The 14,092-nt window shown below is 39.8% G+C and overlaps 1 protein-coding gene across 10 annotated transcripts in view; it reads left to right on the top strand.

Moving 5' to 3' along the window:
* Nucleotides 1–14,092, top strand: part of EYA1 (EYA transcriptional coactivator and phosphatase 1) — a 284,064-nt gene that overhangs the window by 214,331 nt on the left and 55,641 nt on the right. For all 10 annotated transcript variants that reach the window (XM_045504413.2, XM_045504411.2, XM_045504412.2 and 7 more), the window contains 2 exons: nt 7,672–7,811; nt 9,138–9,221. In XM_045504413.2, coding sequence (XP_045360369.1) covers nt 7,672–7,811; nt 9,138–9,221 — 224 coding nt within the window. The remainder of the gene's footprint in view (nt 1–7,671; nt 7,812–9,137; nt 9,222–14,092) is intronic.

Genomic DNA, 14,092 nt, shown 5'->3' with positions numbered 1-14,092 from the left:
AGCCCCAAACCTCCAGGAGCAGGTGATGGCCAAACCTCCATATCCAGGAGCCCTTCAGAGGCTGTACCACCCAACTTTGTCCTCATCCCTGCAAAGTAAGACTTAGAGAAGTGATGCTGTCTCCCAGAAAAGTCGAGTCAGGTCCAGTCAGGTGTGTGAGGCAGGAGAAGGCTGGTAGAATGAGGGAAATCATCTCAAAACCTAGAGGAAGCCCTGCAATCTACCCTCTGATTTTCAACCCAGATACGGCCTCACTTTTCTTTTACTGTGAAGGGTAAGGTGTCCTCCTCGTTCTGTGCTGTGATATCCTTTCCTCTGTAAATCAGAATTAACTTCTGCTTTCTTTCTTTTGATCTTCCTGGTTTGGGCTTGATATACCACCTTTCAAGATGACTTTTGCATACACTTAAGTTGATTTTGAGAGTCTCAAAGTTCAGGGAGCCTCAGTGTTGACTACCGTCTGGCGGCATCTTCCTACACACCCGTATAACTGCCCCCAATCCTTTAAGGCTTGAGTCTCAGACATGACAATACCTGCTTTTAGGGAAGTAATATTAAACCCCTTTCTTTTCATCTTGGTCCTCCATAGTAGCACACAGAATATATTTGACCCTTGAACAACATGGACCTGAACTGTGCAGGCCCACTTATACACAGATATTTTTCGACAGTAAACACTATGTGCAGTCTTGAGATTGGTTGCATCTCTGTGGATGTGGAGGAACTGTGGATACAGAGGGCTGGCTGTAAATTATGGGCAGATTAATGCCCAGGTTGCTCAAGGGTCAACTGTATAATTGCTGATTACCATGTCTCATGTTCACTAAATTCAGATAATCTTTATACAGGTTTTCCCCAAAAGCTCTGCACTTCATTTTGTAATCTGTGTTGTTTTAGCATAAGTTCAGAGTCTAGCCAGAGATGGGGGCTCCCCTGGCCTCAACTCCATGTCGTTACACATGTAGCAAGAGTCTCCTCTCTGCAGGGAGTGGGGTTACTTAATTCCGTTTCAGGGCAGTAATCTTTCACCTCGATTAGACTGAGAACTGAGTAAGGAGGGACTCCATCCTCCCGAAGCACAGAGAAAGGGTCCTGCAGGAACCCTGAGCTCTGCCTCCCTTCCAAGTACCCCTGGCATATGTGGTCCCAAGGAGTGTAAAGTTAGATCAGAAACTCCCTGCAACCTTAGAATAAATGTGAACATTGACCCCTAAATCTGCAAGGACCCCTCCAGCGATGCAGCAGGATTACATCAAAGTCAAAGATTTCTGTGAAGGAAGACAGAATTGGAGGAAATATAAGCATAATCTGAGGAGCTCAGGCTTGGGTAAGTATCTGCAAATATGAAAGAAGCATTAAAACTTTTATATATATATATCAGTAAAGGAATATAAAAATTTGGCAAAGGATTTGGACAGTTCATAGAGGGAAATACAATTTTCAGGCACACGCATACAAGCATCTCCAGTATCTCCCAATTAAAACCATGCACTTCTGTTCTATGCTTAATGAGGTAGTAACGACATCTTTAAAACAGCGACAACCAGTGCATGTAAGGCTGTGGCAAAATGGATACATTGGAAATTGATAACAATCCTTTTGAACACTATTTGGTAATGTATGTAAGAAACCAGGTAACACTTTGAGGGAGGCATGAGAAATAAAGCCAGATAGATGCTCTGGGCAGTAAATCCCGCTGGTGTCTGAGGGTTGGAGTTGGCCAAGGCATTTTAGTTTGAAGATAACAAAGAGGGAGAGATGAAGCTATCAGCTAGTGAGATTTGGTAAATATTGTCCACCTAAAGCTGAGTCATCTAGGCCGTGTCCTCAATTTGACAAATCAGGAGACTGAGGACTAAAAACTATGGAGGTAACTTCCCCAAGGCTCAAGTAGGAGTTGTGAGCTCAGGGGAACTAGATAGAATCTTCTGAGTCGCAGCTCTGTTTTCCTTTTTAATATTGAAGGATTTATGGAACTCTTTAGTAGTATTTACAAATGCAGAATTTCAATGATCTTATGTAGATTTTAATATTTTATGATTGGATATGTAGACATTAACTTTTAAATAAGCTTTAAAAAGAATTACAACGATTTCCCATTTGTAAATATTTTGACTTGCTAGTAGAAGTAATCAGATAATCTTTACAGATTCAATAGAATAAAAGCTAAACTTGAGAAACACTCATTCTTTTGATCCTTGATTTTTCTTTAATGTCTGCTTTGCTCTCTGGACCCTTACTGCACTCTCAGAATGCAAAACGAACACAACCAGGGCTGTCCTCTGGGAGCAGGAGCGATGGACATTTGCTTAAAATAATTCAAACAACTTGTTATCCACTGTGAACATAAACAGTTGCAAAAATTATATAATCCTGTCAGAGAGATAAGTGTAAATACAAAATAGGAACCATAATTCAGATGGAGAATTCACAGAGGAGATGCTAGAGCTTGATTATAGGGAGTAATAGAAATTTCACAGGTCAAGGGAAGACAGGTAAGTATGGAGAAAAGCCATTCTAAGCAAAGGGCATGTGCAAAGTCTGGGAACAGTGTGGCACTTTCAGAGAGCTGAGATAATTAGGGGTGTCTGAAGTGCAGACTGAAGGGGGGAGAGCAGTTAGAGACCAGGAGTCAGAGAGGGACTCAGTGGGACTTTTCTTCTACTAGTGCCATGCTTGGTTCTAAGTAACTTTGCAAGGTATTGTTATTTCATTTATTCCCACTTTACAGATAGTGACACTGAGTCATAGAAAAGGAAAATAACTTGAACAAAGTCATACGACTAGTAAGTAGTAGGGTCATGATGTGAAATATGGCCATTGAGTCCACAGCTCAGAGTCCTAATATCTAGACTCTCCTTCCTGTTCCACACTGGAGTTTGGAGCATTGATGGGTTTTCAAGCTCATTGTCATGGTGGTGCAGACAGTAGCTGAAAGGCTACAGGTAGCAAGCTAGGAAGCAGCCTGTGGCAAGAATCAAGACAAAGGATGATGAAAACCTAAACTTGGAGCAAAAGTATTTAGGAGGGAAAAGCTGCAGAACTTGGTTTTGATTTGATGGAGCCAATAAGGAATTTCTGGCTTGGAAATTGGGTGGATGTTAGTACCATTAATCAGACTTACAGAGGAGGAGGATTCAGTTTGGGCGACATGAGTTGTGGTGTTCATGGATTATTCAGGAGGTCTGGCAAATAGTAGGATAGTCAGATCAAGAGATGAGAAGGTAAAGCTTTAGAATCATCAAATTGGAAGTTATTGAAATCTTCTTACAGACTCTACCAACCACTTAGAGCCTATAGTGAGATAGAGGACCATCGAGGGAACCCTAGGTCACTGTATTTCTCAAAATATAGTCCACCCACGGGCTGCCTGTCCACCAGTTGTTTATTACTAGTCCATGAGAACAGAAGGGATTGCTTCCTCATGTAACTATCACTAAGCACACCATTTACTCGAGCTTTTTTGTTTGTTTGTTTCCAATCTTAGCAAGACTTTTTGATGAAGGAAGCATCACATTGCACTGATTAACAGCTTGATGCCAACTCCTTATTTTGTCCCAGATCAGCACTTTTAGTATCACTGATAGAGAGGACACCAACATGGAAGCTTTGGGCAGAGGGAAAAGTACCCAAAGAGAGGGAGAAGGAACAGGGTGAGTGGTAGGGTGAGAGGCAGAAGGAAGGGAAGTCGGGTTATTCTCATGGACACGTGGTTTGAAGGAGTGAGTGTCAGGACGGTCACAGAGAGGTCAGGTGAGATTGCAGACTAAAAAATAATGATTTGGATTTGGCTACTTTAGGGTCATAAGTACATTTTAGGCGTTTTACCCCCTGCTTACTCTTCTGCCTTCTGCTGTCTCATTTTTTTCCCACCAATCTACCTAAATACTTCTCAAACCTATACTTTCGCCGTGTGTGCCAAAGACCTCTTTGACTCTAAATCTAAAATACTCTTGGATTCAGTCTTTATTTTACCTTCTCTCTCGGCTGATCTGAAGTTACTGACCCCTCTCTCCTTGCTGTCATATTCTTTCTTCTGCAACGCACCGACCTTGGTCTTCCTTCATACCCCGCCTGTCCTCCGCCCGTCCCTTTTGCCCACACTGCCTGTTTTTAATTGCACCCATTTCTTTCAGTACATTATACGTGGTGTCAATTTCCAAACCTAAACTCAGTCCGCATTTGTCTCCTGAGCTTTAGAGCAGTCTAACAGCCTAGGGGACATCATTACTCGAATGCCACAGACTCTTCGATTTCAGTATATCCAAAGCTGGACCTAAATTCTCACTTGCATTCTTCCCTCCCTACAGTTCCTCCTCCTTCCCAAGCCCCATACTTGTACTACAGTCTGCCCAGTTGCCCAGCCACTGGCATGAGCATCATCCTTCTTCCTTATCCCATTAGTTTATTGATTTCACCTCCAAATGATACTTCAACTCTGTAACTCTCCCTTATCCCTGCTACCTGCATTGGGCCACCAACATCCCTGACCTGGATGACTGAGTTATCCTCCCAACTGGTCTCCTCTTCTCAGCCTTCACTTGTCTCCAGTACCCTCACCACACAGGAGCCAAGTCATCTACCTAGAGTGTAAGTGTGGTTACATCACTCCTTTGTTGAATTCTTTCCTGACACTCCAGCCTCATCTCTGCACTCTACCTCTATAGATTCGGGTCAGATGGATTATTTTTCAGTTTTTCAAAATGCTCTCTTTTTCCGCACCTTCACACATGCTCATGCGACTACTTGGAGTATGTTTATATACTCTTTTTATTGGTGAGTTTGGCTTTCCTCATGAGGAAGCCTCCATGACCTTGCAAATCTGAGTTAGATGGACTTCCTCTGAGGTCTCCTAGCATTCTACCTTTCCCATTTTGTAACCCTTTCCATGTTGTTTTGTAATTTCTCATTTCTGTTCATGAATTAATGCCTTCCTCTGAATTTTAAGCCCCAAGAGGGCAGGGATCATATCAGTTTGGTACATCATTAGACTTCAAGCTCCTAGGACAGTGCCTAGAATAGTGTAAACAATTTGGTCAGTGTTTGTTAAATGAAACGAATGTTCTTCTGAGTACTTTCACACCCATTATCTCAGTGGGGGTAAAGAACAGTTTGGAGAGGATTTTAATGAAACTTGAGATGTTGGTGGATTAGATTAAATTATTTGTTGGGTTGTTTTGCACGAGTAGGAGGAAGGAGAAGTAGGAGTCAGAAAAGCTGGTTAGGAGAAAAGAAGCATTTAATTCCACCCCATAGAACAAAGAGAAAGAGTTTTTTTTTTTTTTTTTAACTAGCTTGCATTATTTAAATTTCATCTTCCTTCTGATAAGTTGAGGCCTGTAAAGTGTGCATGTGTATGCATGTGTGTGTGTGTGTGTGTGTTTTAATATTTCAAAGTGTCAAATTGTCCATCTTTTAGGGCTTTTTTCTTCACCTGGAAAACTAGGTAACATGATATAAAAATCTTGTATGCTTTGATCATTGAATTTGTTTTGTTTGGGGGGAGATTTGCAGAAGAGAGTAATTGATTTAATTACAGCTTTTCTATTTCCAAACAAAATTTAGATGGTATATATTTTTAGAGATTTAATTGAGTTTTTTTAAAAGGGAAAAAGAAGTGAACACCAAGAAATAAGGGAATAAGCAATCAATAGGAGGACATCTAGGCTAAGAAAACCTAGGTAAGACAAACTGCTTTGAGGACAAAATTATCTCTAAACTATCTGAAAGTCAAGGTGTAAAACATAATGTGATAAGACACATTGCTTGATGTCTTTAGCTGTTTCTCAAATACGAACTTCCAAAAGCTGAAGAGCTCACAAGTCAAGATAGACCTTTCAGAAAAGCACCTGAAATACAGGTCAAATTAGATGCCAACTGTGCCAGTTGCAAAGCATATGCTCCATTTTGAAACGATTAAGAAGATGGGTGTGTATTCTAGGTCAGGTGGTTCCACATGGAGATGTAGACTGCAGAATATTTAAAGAAAAAAGAGGCCGAGACTTTTTCTTCAAAACACAGCTTGAAATCTAATGAACTCCTTAAAAAAATATATTTACTTGGAGCTCTGAGTTCTTTATAGAACACAGAAGGGAGAAGCTTGGTTTGGAACATCTTGAGAAGATGCCATTATCAACCTCTACAGGAAAACAGTCTAATGTAGGCTTAGAGAACGCTTAACTTTGACCAGCCAGCACTGCATTCTAACGGTTCTATGAGATGAGTTAGCGCAACAGTGTATCCCAAATAACTACATAAACTGACCATCGAGTGGAGTTGTTTTGAAATTTCTGGCTGTAATTAACCAATAGGCTTGTAAATCATCATGGTGGTTTCTGGGTATGAGGAGCATATATCCAGCTTCTGTGAAGAAGTTTGCTGTCTTATTTGCTATGCCAGAGGGCATGCAGGAGTCTTGTCTGAAAATGGTAGAATCAATTAGGTTTCAAGGTTAAACAGGACGTATAGGACTTCATATGATTTCAAAACAAAATTTACTCTGTCAGACTCCATTCTTATCTACCCTGACTCACAAGGCTTTGGAGAAGCACTTAAACTTGGAGGTAAAACTATGACCCACCATGTGACACATGGAAGACCTTGTTGGTAGAATCAAGGCTGACAGTATGTTAGTAAAGGCTGCCAGGTCTTCAGCTGTTGTCCATAGTTTTCTGTTTGGTACAGTGTAACATCAGCGTCCCCGTGAGAATCATCACTCTTGATGTTAGACTGAGAGATTCTAACCCACATCTAGTTAAGTGATCTAGCAAAGAGGTCTGGGGGCAGAGGCAGCACATCTGGAGGTTGGGGAGGTGGAGATTGTCTGATGGGTGAACTGGATGAACTAAGGGAAAAAAAATACCTAAGGGGTAAGAGTAGATGATTTTTTTGTTTATTCTGGAAACAGGATAAGAGTTTCCCCAACTCTACAACCACTGCCCAGCTCTTCCTCTGAGCTGGTTGTGGGTTGTTTTTTTATTTTGTGGTTTCTATACAATTATTTTTGTGGTTTCTCTGAGTTTCCCAGATGAGTAATTTTAAGGTGCTGCCTGGTTTAGGATGTTTGGTTCAGAGTCTGAGGCACAGGAAGAGCCTGTGATGAATGCTGTACAGAGTACAGAGTTGCTCATACATACATCAGCTCTCCTCATCTTGCCGCTCCCTCATTCCCACATAAAATAAGGGAGAAAATGGAGAATTTTAAATTAAAAAAAAAATCTGTCTGATTCAGTTTTCCCTGGCCCAGAGGTTTTTCTCTATTTCTTTCCATGAACCAGAAGCCTTTTTGTAGGTGGGGGAGCGGCTGGTAAGGCAATCGTGTGAACCTCTTGGTATGGCTGGGTACTATCTGTAGGATGAGAGAGAAGCAGTGTGGACATGGGGATTGGGGAGCCTTGTCTCATCACACAAAACCACCAAGAAAATCTATGCATCTTAGTACAACCTGGTGACTCCCACCTTACAATACATTTTAATTATTTCTAATCACGCACTAAGTCTCAAATCATATATCTCTTGAATTATTTACCAATGCAAGTAAAAGATAAAGTAGAGTTGGAGCAGAATGGAATGTGCTTGACCCTTCAGACTTCCCTGTGAATTAAAACAAGGTTAATTTTGACACAGTGGTGATAGAACCAAGAGATGAAATTTCTTTCTGTATTTCCACAGAGTACAGTACGATCCACAGCCCGTCAACACCCATTAAAGACTCAGACTCTGATCGATTGCGACGAGGTTCAGATGGGAAGTCACGTGGGCGGGGCCGAAGAAACAATAACCCTTCGCCTCCCCCGGACTCTGATCTGGAGGTATGTCATTGCCAGCCCCCGAGTAAGTAGCCAGGAGTCTTGTGGTTCTACACCTGCCGTGATCAGGGTGTCCAAATGCCTTTGTTACTGCTTCCCCCCACTCCCCCCTCCCGTATTAACTATAAGTAAACTGGGTTTTTTTCCATATTAAAGATAAAGCAGTTATCCATTTCTGTTTTCTCTTCCATTGTAGCTATGTCGTAAAGCATTTGTTTTCTTTTTCTCTTTAATGAAACATAATCAGTCATGTAGTTCTGCTTTGACCAAATTCTCTTGTACTGCTCTGTGTTGTTGCCACTTAAAATTAAGGATTGTACAAAAAACGCTTAATAAAATCCACTTAGAAATTAAAGACACACATACATATATATATCGAGAAAGGAAAAAATCTAGAATATTCTAAACAGAGATGATTATCACCTTATGTTTTGGTGGAGTTCAAAAGCAGGAGGGATTACATAAAACTTTAAAGGGTGGTAGATTTCATAGCCTTGAATCCACTGCAGTTAAGTTTCTTTTTACTGCCAAAGTGAAATCTGATGATGGAAAACATGATTATTTTGGCTGAAAAGATGAACAATGTCCAGCAAAACTTGTGGATATGAATATGTACTGGTGTGAGTGGGATTGAGAAGGAGAAAAGCAGGCTTGGGACTCCTTTTGTGGTATCTCAGAGACCTTTTCAATTTCAAATACCCCAAGAGTGTGTCAAGAGCCTGTGGGATGTGTCTGCTTAAGTTGTTAACTATCTGAAATCTGAACAAAATCAGGCAGGAATAATATACCATCCATTTGATAACATCCCCATAGGTAACATAAGGTGAATAGATGATGTAAGATTTTAGTTTCTATGGGTGACTTATTTATTTATTTAAATACTTGGCTTGATAAGAATAAAACATCAGATTAGTTATTTTAACACTTCTTCATGAGCTGAGATCAGAGACAAGGAAACGATAAGTTGAATGACTTTTAATGGATTGCCCCTCTCTGTCTCAGAAGTTATAAACAGACTCGTTTTAGCTCATTTTCCATTTCTTCAGAACTTAGACTGAGAAGCTATATGGAAGTAGGAAGAATGTATTTCTTTCCTGTATTTATATCAGGCTTGCCAACATGTGTATCCTCTTGTACCTCATCTGAGATCCCATCTGAGAAAAGCTGGGAGATACTCTTTAGAACAGGTGTGTTTAAAAAAAAAGAATAGTAAATTCAGGTTTTTTCATTTGCCTCCCGTTTCAAGACTAGCTTTTCATGTTGAAGTTAACTGATTATCAGGTTTTTCAGCTGAGGGAAAGACACACTGATTTGGTTCTTCCTTTGTAGAGGGTGTTCATCTGGGACCTGGACGAGACAATCATTGTTTTCCATTCATTGCTTACTGGGTCCTATGCCAACAGATATGGGAGGGTGAGTACCAAGAGGCATCCGTTTTTAATTTCTTTAGAGTAAATATGCCTAGAATTGAATCTTTTTTTGTCCAAAGGGGAATGTGGTTAACTTTGAATGTAACTTGATTTATTGAGATAGTCAAGTATATATGTGAGGCAAAAAAAAAATGTAAATGAACAGAAGAAGTTTCTTTCTTTTGGGTTCTTAAAAATGAGATAATATTTATGTAATTACGTTCATTCTTTCAGACCTCAATGAGTAAAGGTGATTGAATGCTATTCTAGGATGGAATATTAAAATATATAGATGACATAGAAAGGTCTTTTGTGTTATATTTTTTAATTTGCCACATTCTTTTATTCTCTTTATTCTTGAGGTATTCCATGAAGCAGATATTTCACTTGATACTGTCTTCAGTGATTGGCAGTGTTACCATTTTATTTTTAAAGCACCTGTTATGAATGTCTTTATTAGTCCCTTTGCTGTGGAGCTAAATTTACATGATGCTTAATAAAATTGGGCCTCTGAATGACAAAGGACCAATACATCCAATTTTGAGTTGTGACAATACTTATCTTGATGGTGCAGGTAAACAATAATATTATAGATCATCTTCCATGAATAGAACTTCAGTTTCACTGTTCTTTCTGTATTAGATTTCCCAAAACTTTGGAAATTCTTTTTGATTGTTTGCTGGCCTCATAAACCTTTTCCGCACAAAAAAAAATCATGTTGTTTAAAGTGCCTTTAGTTATTTCTGAAATTACCCTGTGAATATGGTATTTCTCAGTTTTTGTAATCTTTAAAGAAATAATATTACAAGTCATAGATCCTTGAAGTTATTGATTTTGAGCCTTAGAAGCTGAGTTCTTGTGTTTTGGTGACTCCAGATGTTTATCAAAATTACGTGTTAAAATTGACACTCATGAAATGTGCATGCTCTCACTACAGGTTTTATCCAGGTATTTATTCTTTCAACAGATATTTATTTCAATAATTACATATCGAGCACCTGATTTGTAGGTATCTGGAAGTGAGAGTAGAGGAATTATAAGCTGAGCTTCACAGTACTGCCTTCATTCTCATAACCCTAAAGAAATACCTAATCCAAAAAACTGGAAAAACGCACATTTGTGAGAACGAGAATATTCCACCATTTGAATTTCGATGAGAAATAAGATATCTGTAAAATTCAACATGCCCCATCTGATTGTCAAACAAATTTTCTATGAGAGGAAGACAGTTAACAAAAACACAGATTATAAAAAAAAAATAAAGCCATAGACTCAATCATTCAGAATAGGTCTCTGCTTTGAAGCTAGCACATAGAAGGAGTCAATAAATATTAGCTGCTTTATTTCTTCTATCATTCCTTGTCTCAGTACTAGGAATATCCTGATTTCAAAACTATTCCTTTAAAAGCCTGAAATGTCAGTGTGGTTAGTAGGAAGCCTCTTGAAGATCATCTTAGCTGAACCATTTTAATGTTCCTCCAACTAACTCCTAAGGTCAAGAATGGGCTCCTGGAACTTGCACACAAGTGTTGAAAGGAGCTTACACTTAGGAAACTAACATTTGAAAACCATTTAGAAATTCTCAAGTCTTTAAAAGCTTTGTCACTAGAGGCCAAATTGACGTAAAGAGAGTTGTCTCCATCCATGCACTGTTAGCCATTGAAAGGGGCCAGCTTAGAGCAAAGTGGTGAACATCCCATGACCCACTGACCTCACATCAATCTCTAGCTGTAAATGATTGGTTTACACATGGGATTCACACCTAACCTAGAAACCACTGGCAGCTTAGAGTTTTCATTTGGATTCTTGACAATACCTAAACAAATATCATAAATTTTATTTTTACAAGTGTCAACCATTAGTATTTTGAGACTTCAACCAATAGTATTTTGTTTGTTTAGTTTTCTCCTCCTAGGGCATGTGATAAAAAGTTTTATGTAATTTTCTCAAGCCAAATGTATGTATTTTTTTAAGTATGGATGATTTGAGATGTTTAAATGTAAGCTTACCATTTGTTTATAAGTTGAAGGGGCCTGGGGAGAGAGTGGCCACAGAAAACCTGATTGAGAGAAGGTCTTCCTGTGCGTGACTTTCTTTTTCTCCAGTTTAAATTCTGTTTTCTGCACTCATTGCTTGGGTGATTTTATTCTTCTTTTTTTAATTATTGAAGTATAGTCTGTTTGCAATGTTGTGTCAGTTTCTGGTGTATAGTATAATGTTTCAGTCGTACATATACATACATTCCTTTCCATGTTCTTTTTCATTATAGGTTACTACAATATAGTGAACATAGTTCCCTGTGCTATACAGTAGAAACTTGTTGTGTATCTATTTTATATATAGTAGTTAGTATCTGCAGATCTCAAACTCCCAATTTATCCCTTCTCACCCTCTTTTTTGCCTGGTAACCATAAGTTTGTTTATTATGTCTGTTCTGTGTGTATGACTTTTTGAGCCTGAGGTCAGGATGACCTGAAGAGTCCGATTGATAATGTGACCATCAGGAGAAAGGATGTTCTAAGCAGAGGAAACAGCAAGTGTGGAGGCAGGAAAGGGTTTGATGTTTGAGGGATAAAGAGGCTGGTGGTGTCGAACTTAGTGATGGAGATGCATAGTCAAGAAAGATGTGGGCTGGGATGAGGGCAGGTGCAAAGTGCCTCCCAGCCATGCTCAACAGGGCTGATCTCATTGCACGTGCCATGGGAAGTCATTGGAAGACTTCAAGGGGGGACATAACAAGATCAGATTTAGATTTTTAGATTGATTTGGCTGTGTGTGAACTAACGGTAGGGAAAGAGGGGTGGGGGAACAGAGAGGAGGAGGTCTTAGGGGTGATCTGATGCACTAGCTGTAGAGATGGAGAAAACTGATTGGATTACAGATTCTACTGCAGATAGAGAATTGGGATTCAATTGGATTGTGCTGTTGAGCAATAAGTAATAGGAGTGAAAACGTCATTCCTGGGTTTTTGTCCTGAGCAACTGGGAGTGTAGTCAACTATTTGTTGAGATGGGGAAGAATTAATTGGAGGGGAAATGGAAAGTTCAGTGTTCGACAAGTTTGAGGTGCCTGTTAGACATCCACTTGGACCCTTGGACCAGGCAAGGAGGTCCTTGGAAGGTGAGCCCAGGACATGTGGGCATGGTGAGAGCTGCAGATGTCAGGGTTAGAAGCTCCTCAGACACTTAGCTTGATTTCTTCCTAAACGTTTGTGAGCATCTTCATCGTGCTGGTTGCTCATGGTCAGCTGTTATCTCATTACGGGGACACCCCCTATCCTGACAGGTTGACTTTTGAAGATGCGTCACTGAGGATGTTGAATAGTAGCCTGTAGCATGCAAGAAAGTTTGCTCCGTGTTCTGTTTATTAGAGAACTTTAGAATCTTAAATCTGATCACTGTGTCTGGTAAAAATGTGTAGATCAACAAGGATACTTCCAAAGAATAATAAGAACCAAGCTGATCAGAACTTGCATCCCTCTTGCTGACTCGGCACAAGGAGAGAAGTCTGAAAGCAGTTCAGGGGCAAGCCACATTTCTTGGAGCACAGATTCAAGGATGTTGCTGGCCATTGTCGGGGATCATGTGGCTGGGCCTTACTCTGCAGGCACACAAAGACATGAATGCCTGACAATGTGATAGCTGTTCTGTCTCTATGGGAACCAGATACTTGAGAAGTAGCTTAGTCACAGTAGCTTAGGCTGCTCAATGAGTAGGCCATTCAGTAAGGGGATACGGGATCTGGTTGATATAATGCAAAGTTAGAGCATGTTACAGCAATGTGTACCAAAAAACGTTTGAGAATGTCCCACCTTCCATGTAACCCTAGCTGTGGGAAGCAGGCATGCTGGGTGCTATAAGGAAGTATTGTTTTATAACAAAGGTGATGGGAACAAAAAAAGGATGCTGGGTACAGGTCAGGTTTTAGGAAAGAGAAACAGCATATTAGCAGGAAAATGAAGCCCCTGGGTGTTACTGTATATTACGTTGTTGTTAATAATATCTATCCTGGTTGTTTTTCATACATTTTGTAAAGTGGCTTTCCAACTAAATCCAGATTCTCCAATTTTGCTGAAGAAAACTAGTCTTGACTTTTTTTTTTCCATTGAATTTTCTCCTTGAAATAGGCAATATCATAATCTAGTTGTTAACGTCAAAGCACAGACCCCAAATTTATATTTCCAATGAGTATTGTGCTGATGCCCCAAGCATGGTTTGCTCCTTGGGGGAGGACTTCACAAGGTACCCAGTATCATGATTGTTTCAAGACTTTCTATTGTTGCTTAACAAATCATACGGATTTGGGCTAGAGTGGTCCTTAAAAGCATTGAGCGCTCGCCCCTCATTTTCCAAGAAAACCTAAATGTGAACATTTAAGACAGCATAAAGCTTTGCATTTTTAACTATAGGCCCTGCTTATTAAGAATTTCCTATGTGCCCAGGGCCCATTTAACTCAGCTTCAGTGCTCTGAATCTATTGCCAAGCCCATTTACAGATGAGGAAACTGAGGCTTAGATGAGGTTAGAGATGTGAGAAACACTTAGCACCTAGTCCGACAGAGAATACGTATTGTTCTAATTTTAGTGTAGCTGAACCTTGACTGTGAAAAAACAAAACAAACAAACAAAAACTCTTGAGCCTGGCATAGTGGCCAGTGAGTAATACGTGGTAGTATCTTTACATTTATGAAGTACCAATGTGTCTGTCATATGCCTTCTGGTGTATAGGAAGGACGTCAGATTTGAATTCACAGAGAGCTAGACTCAGACCCAAGCTCTAATTTTCAGTTCATTGACCTTGGCCCAATTGTTTCTCCATGCTGAGCCTCAGTTTCCTCTTCTATAAATCTGGCTACTTGCAGAATTGCTTTAAGAA

The sequence above is a fragment of the Camelus bactrianus genome, chromosome 29, assembly GCF_048773025.1.
Source record: "Camelus bactrianus isolate YW-2024 breed Bactrian camel chromosome 29, ASM4877302v1, whole genome shotgun sequence".
Taxonomy (NCBI): Eukaryota; Metazoa; Chordata; class Mammalia; order Artiodactyla; family Camelidae; genus Camelus; species Camelus bactrianus.
The sequence above is the reverse complement of the archived record's forward strand: the minus strand, read 5'-3'. Positions and strand labels throughout refer to the sequence as shown.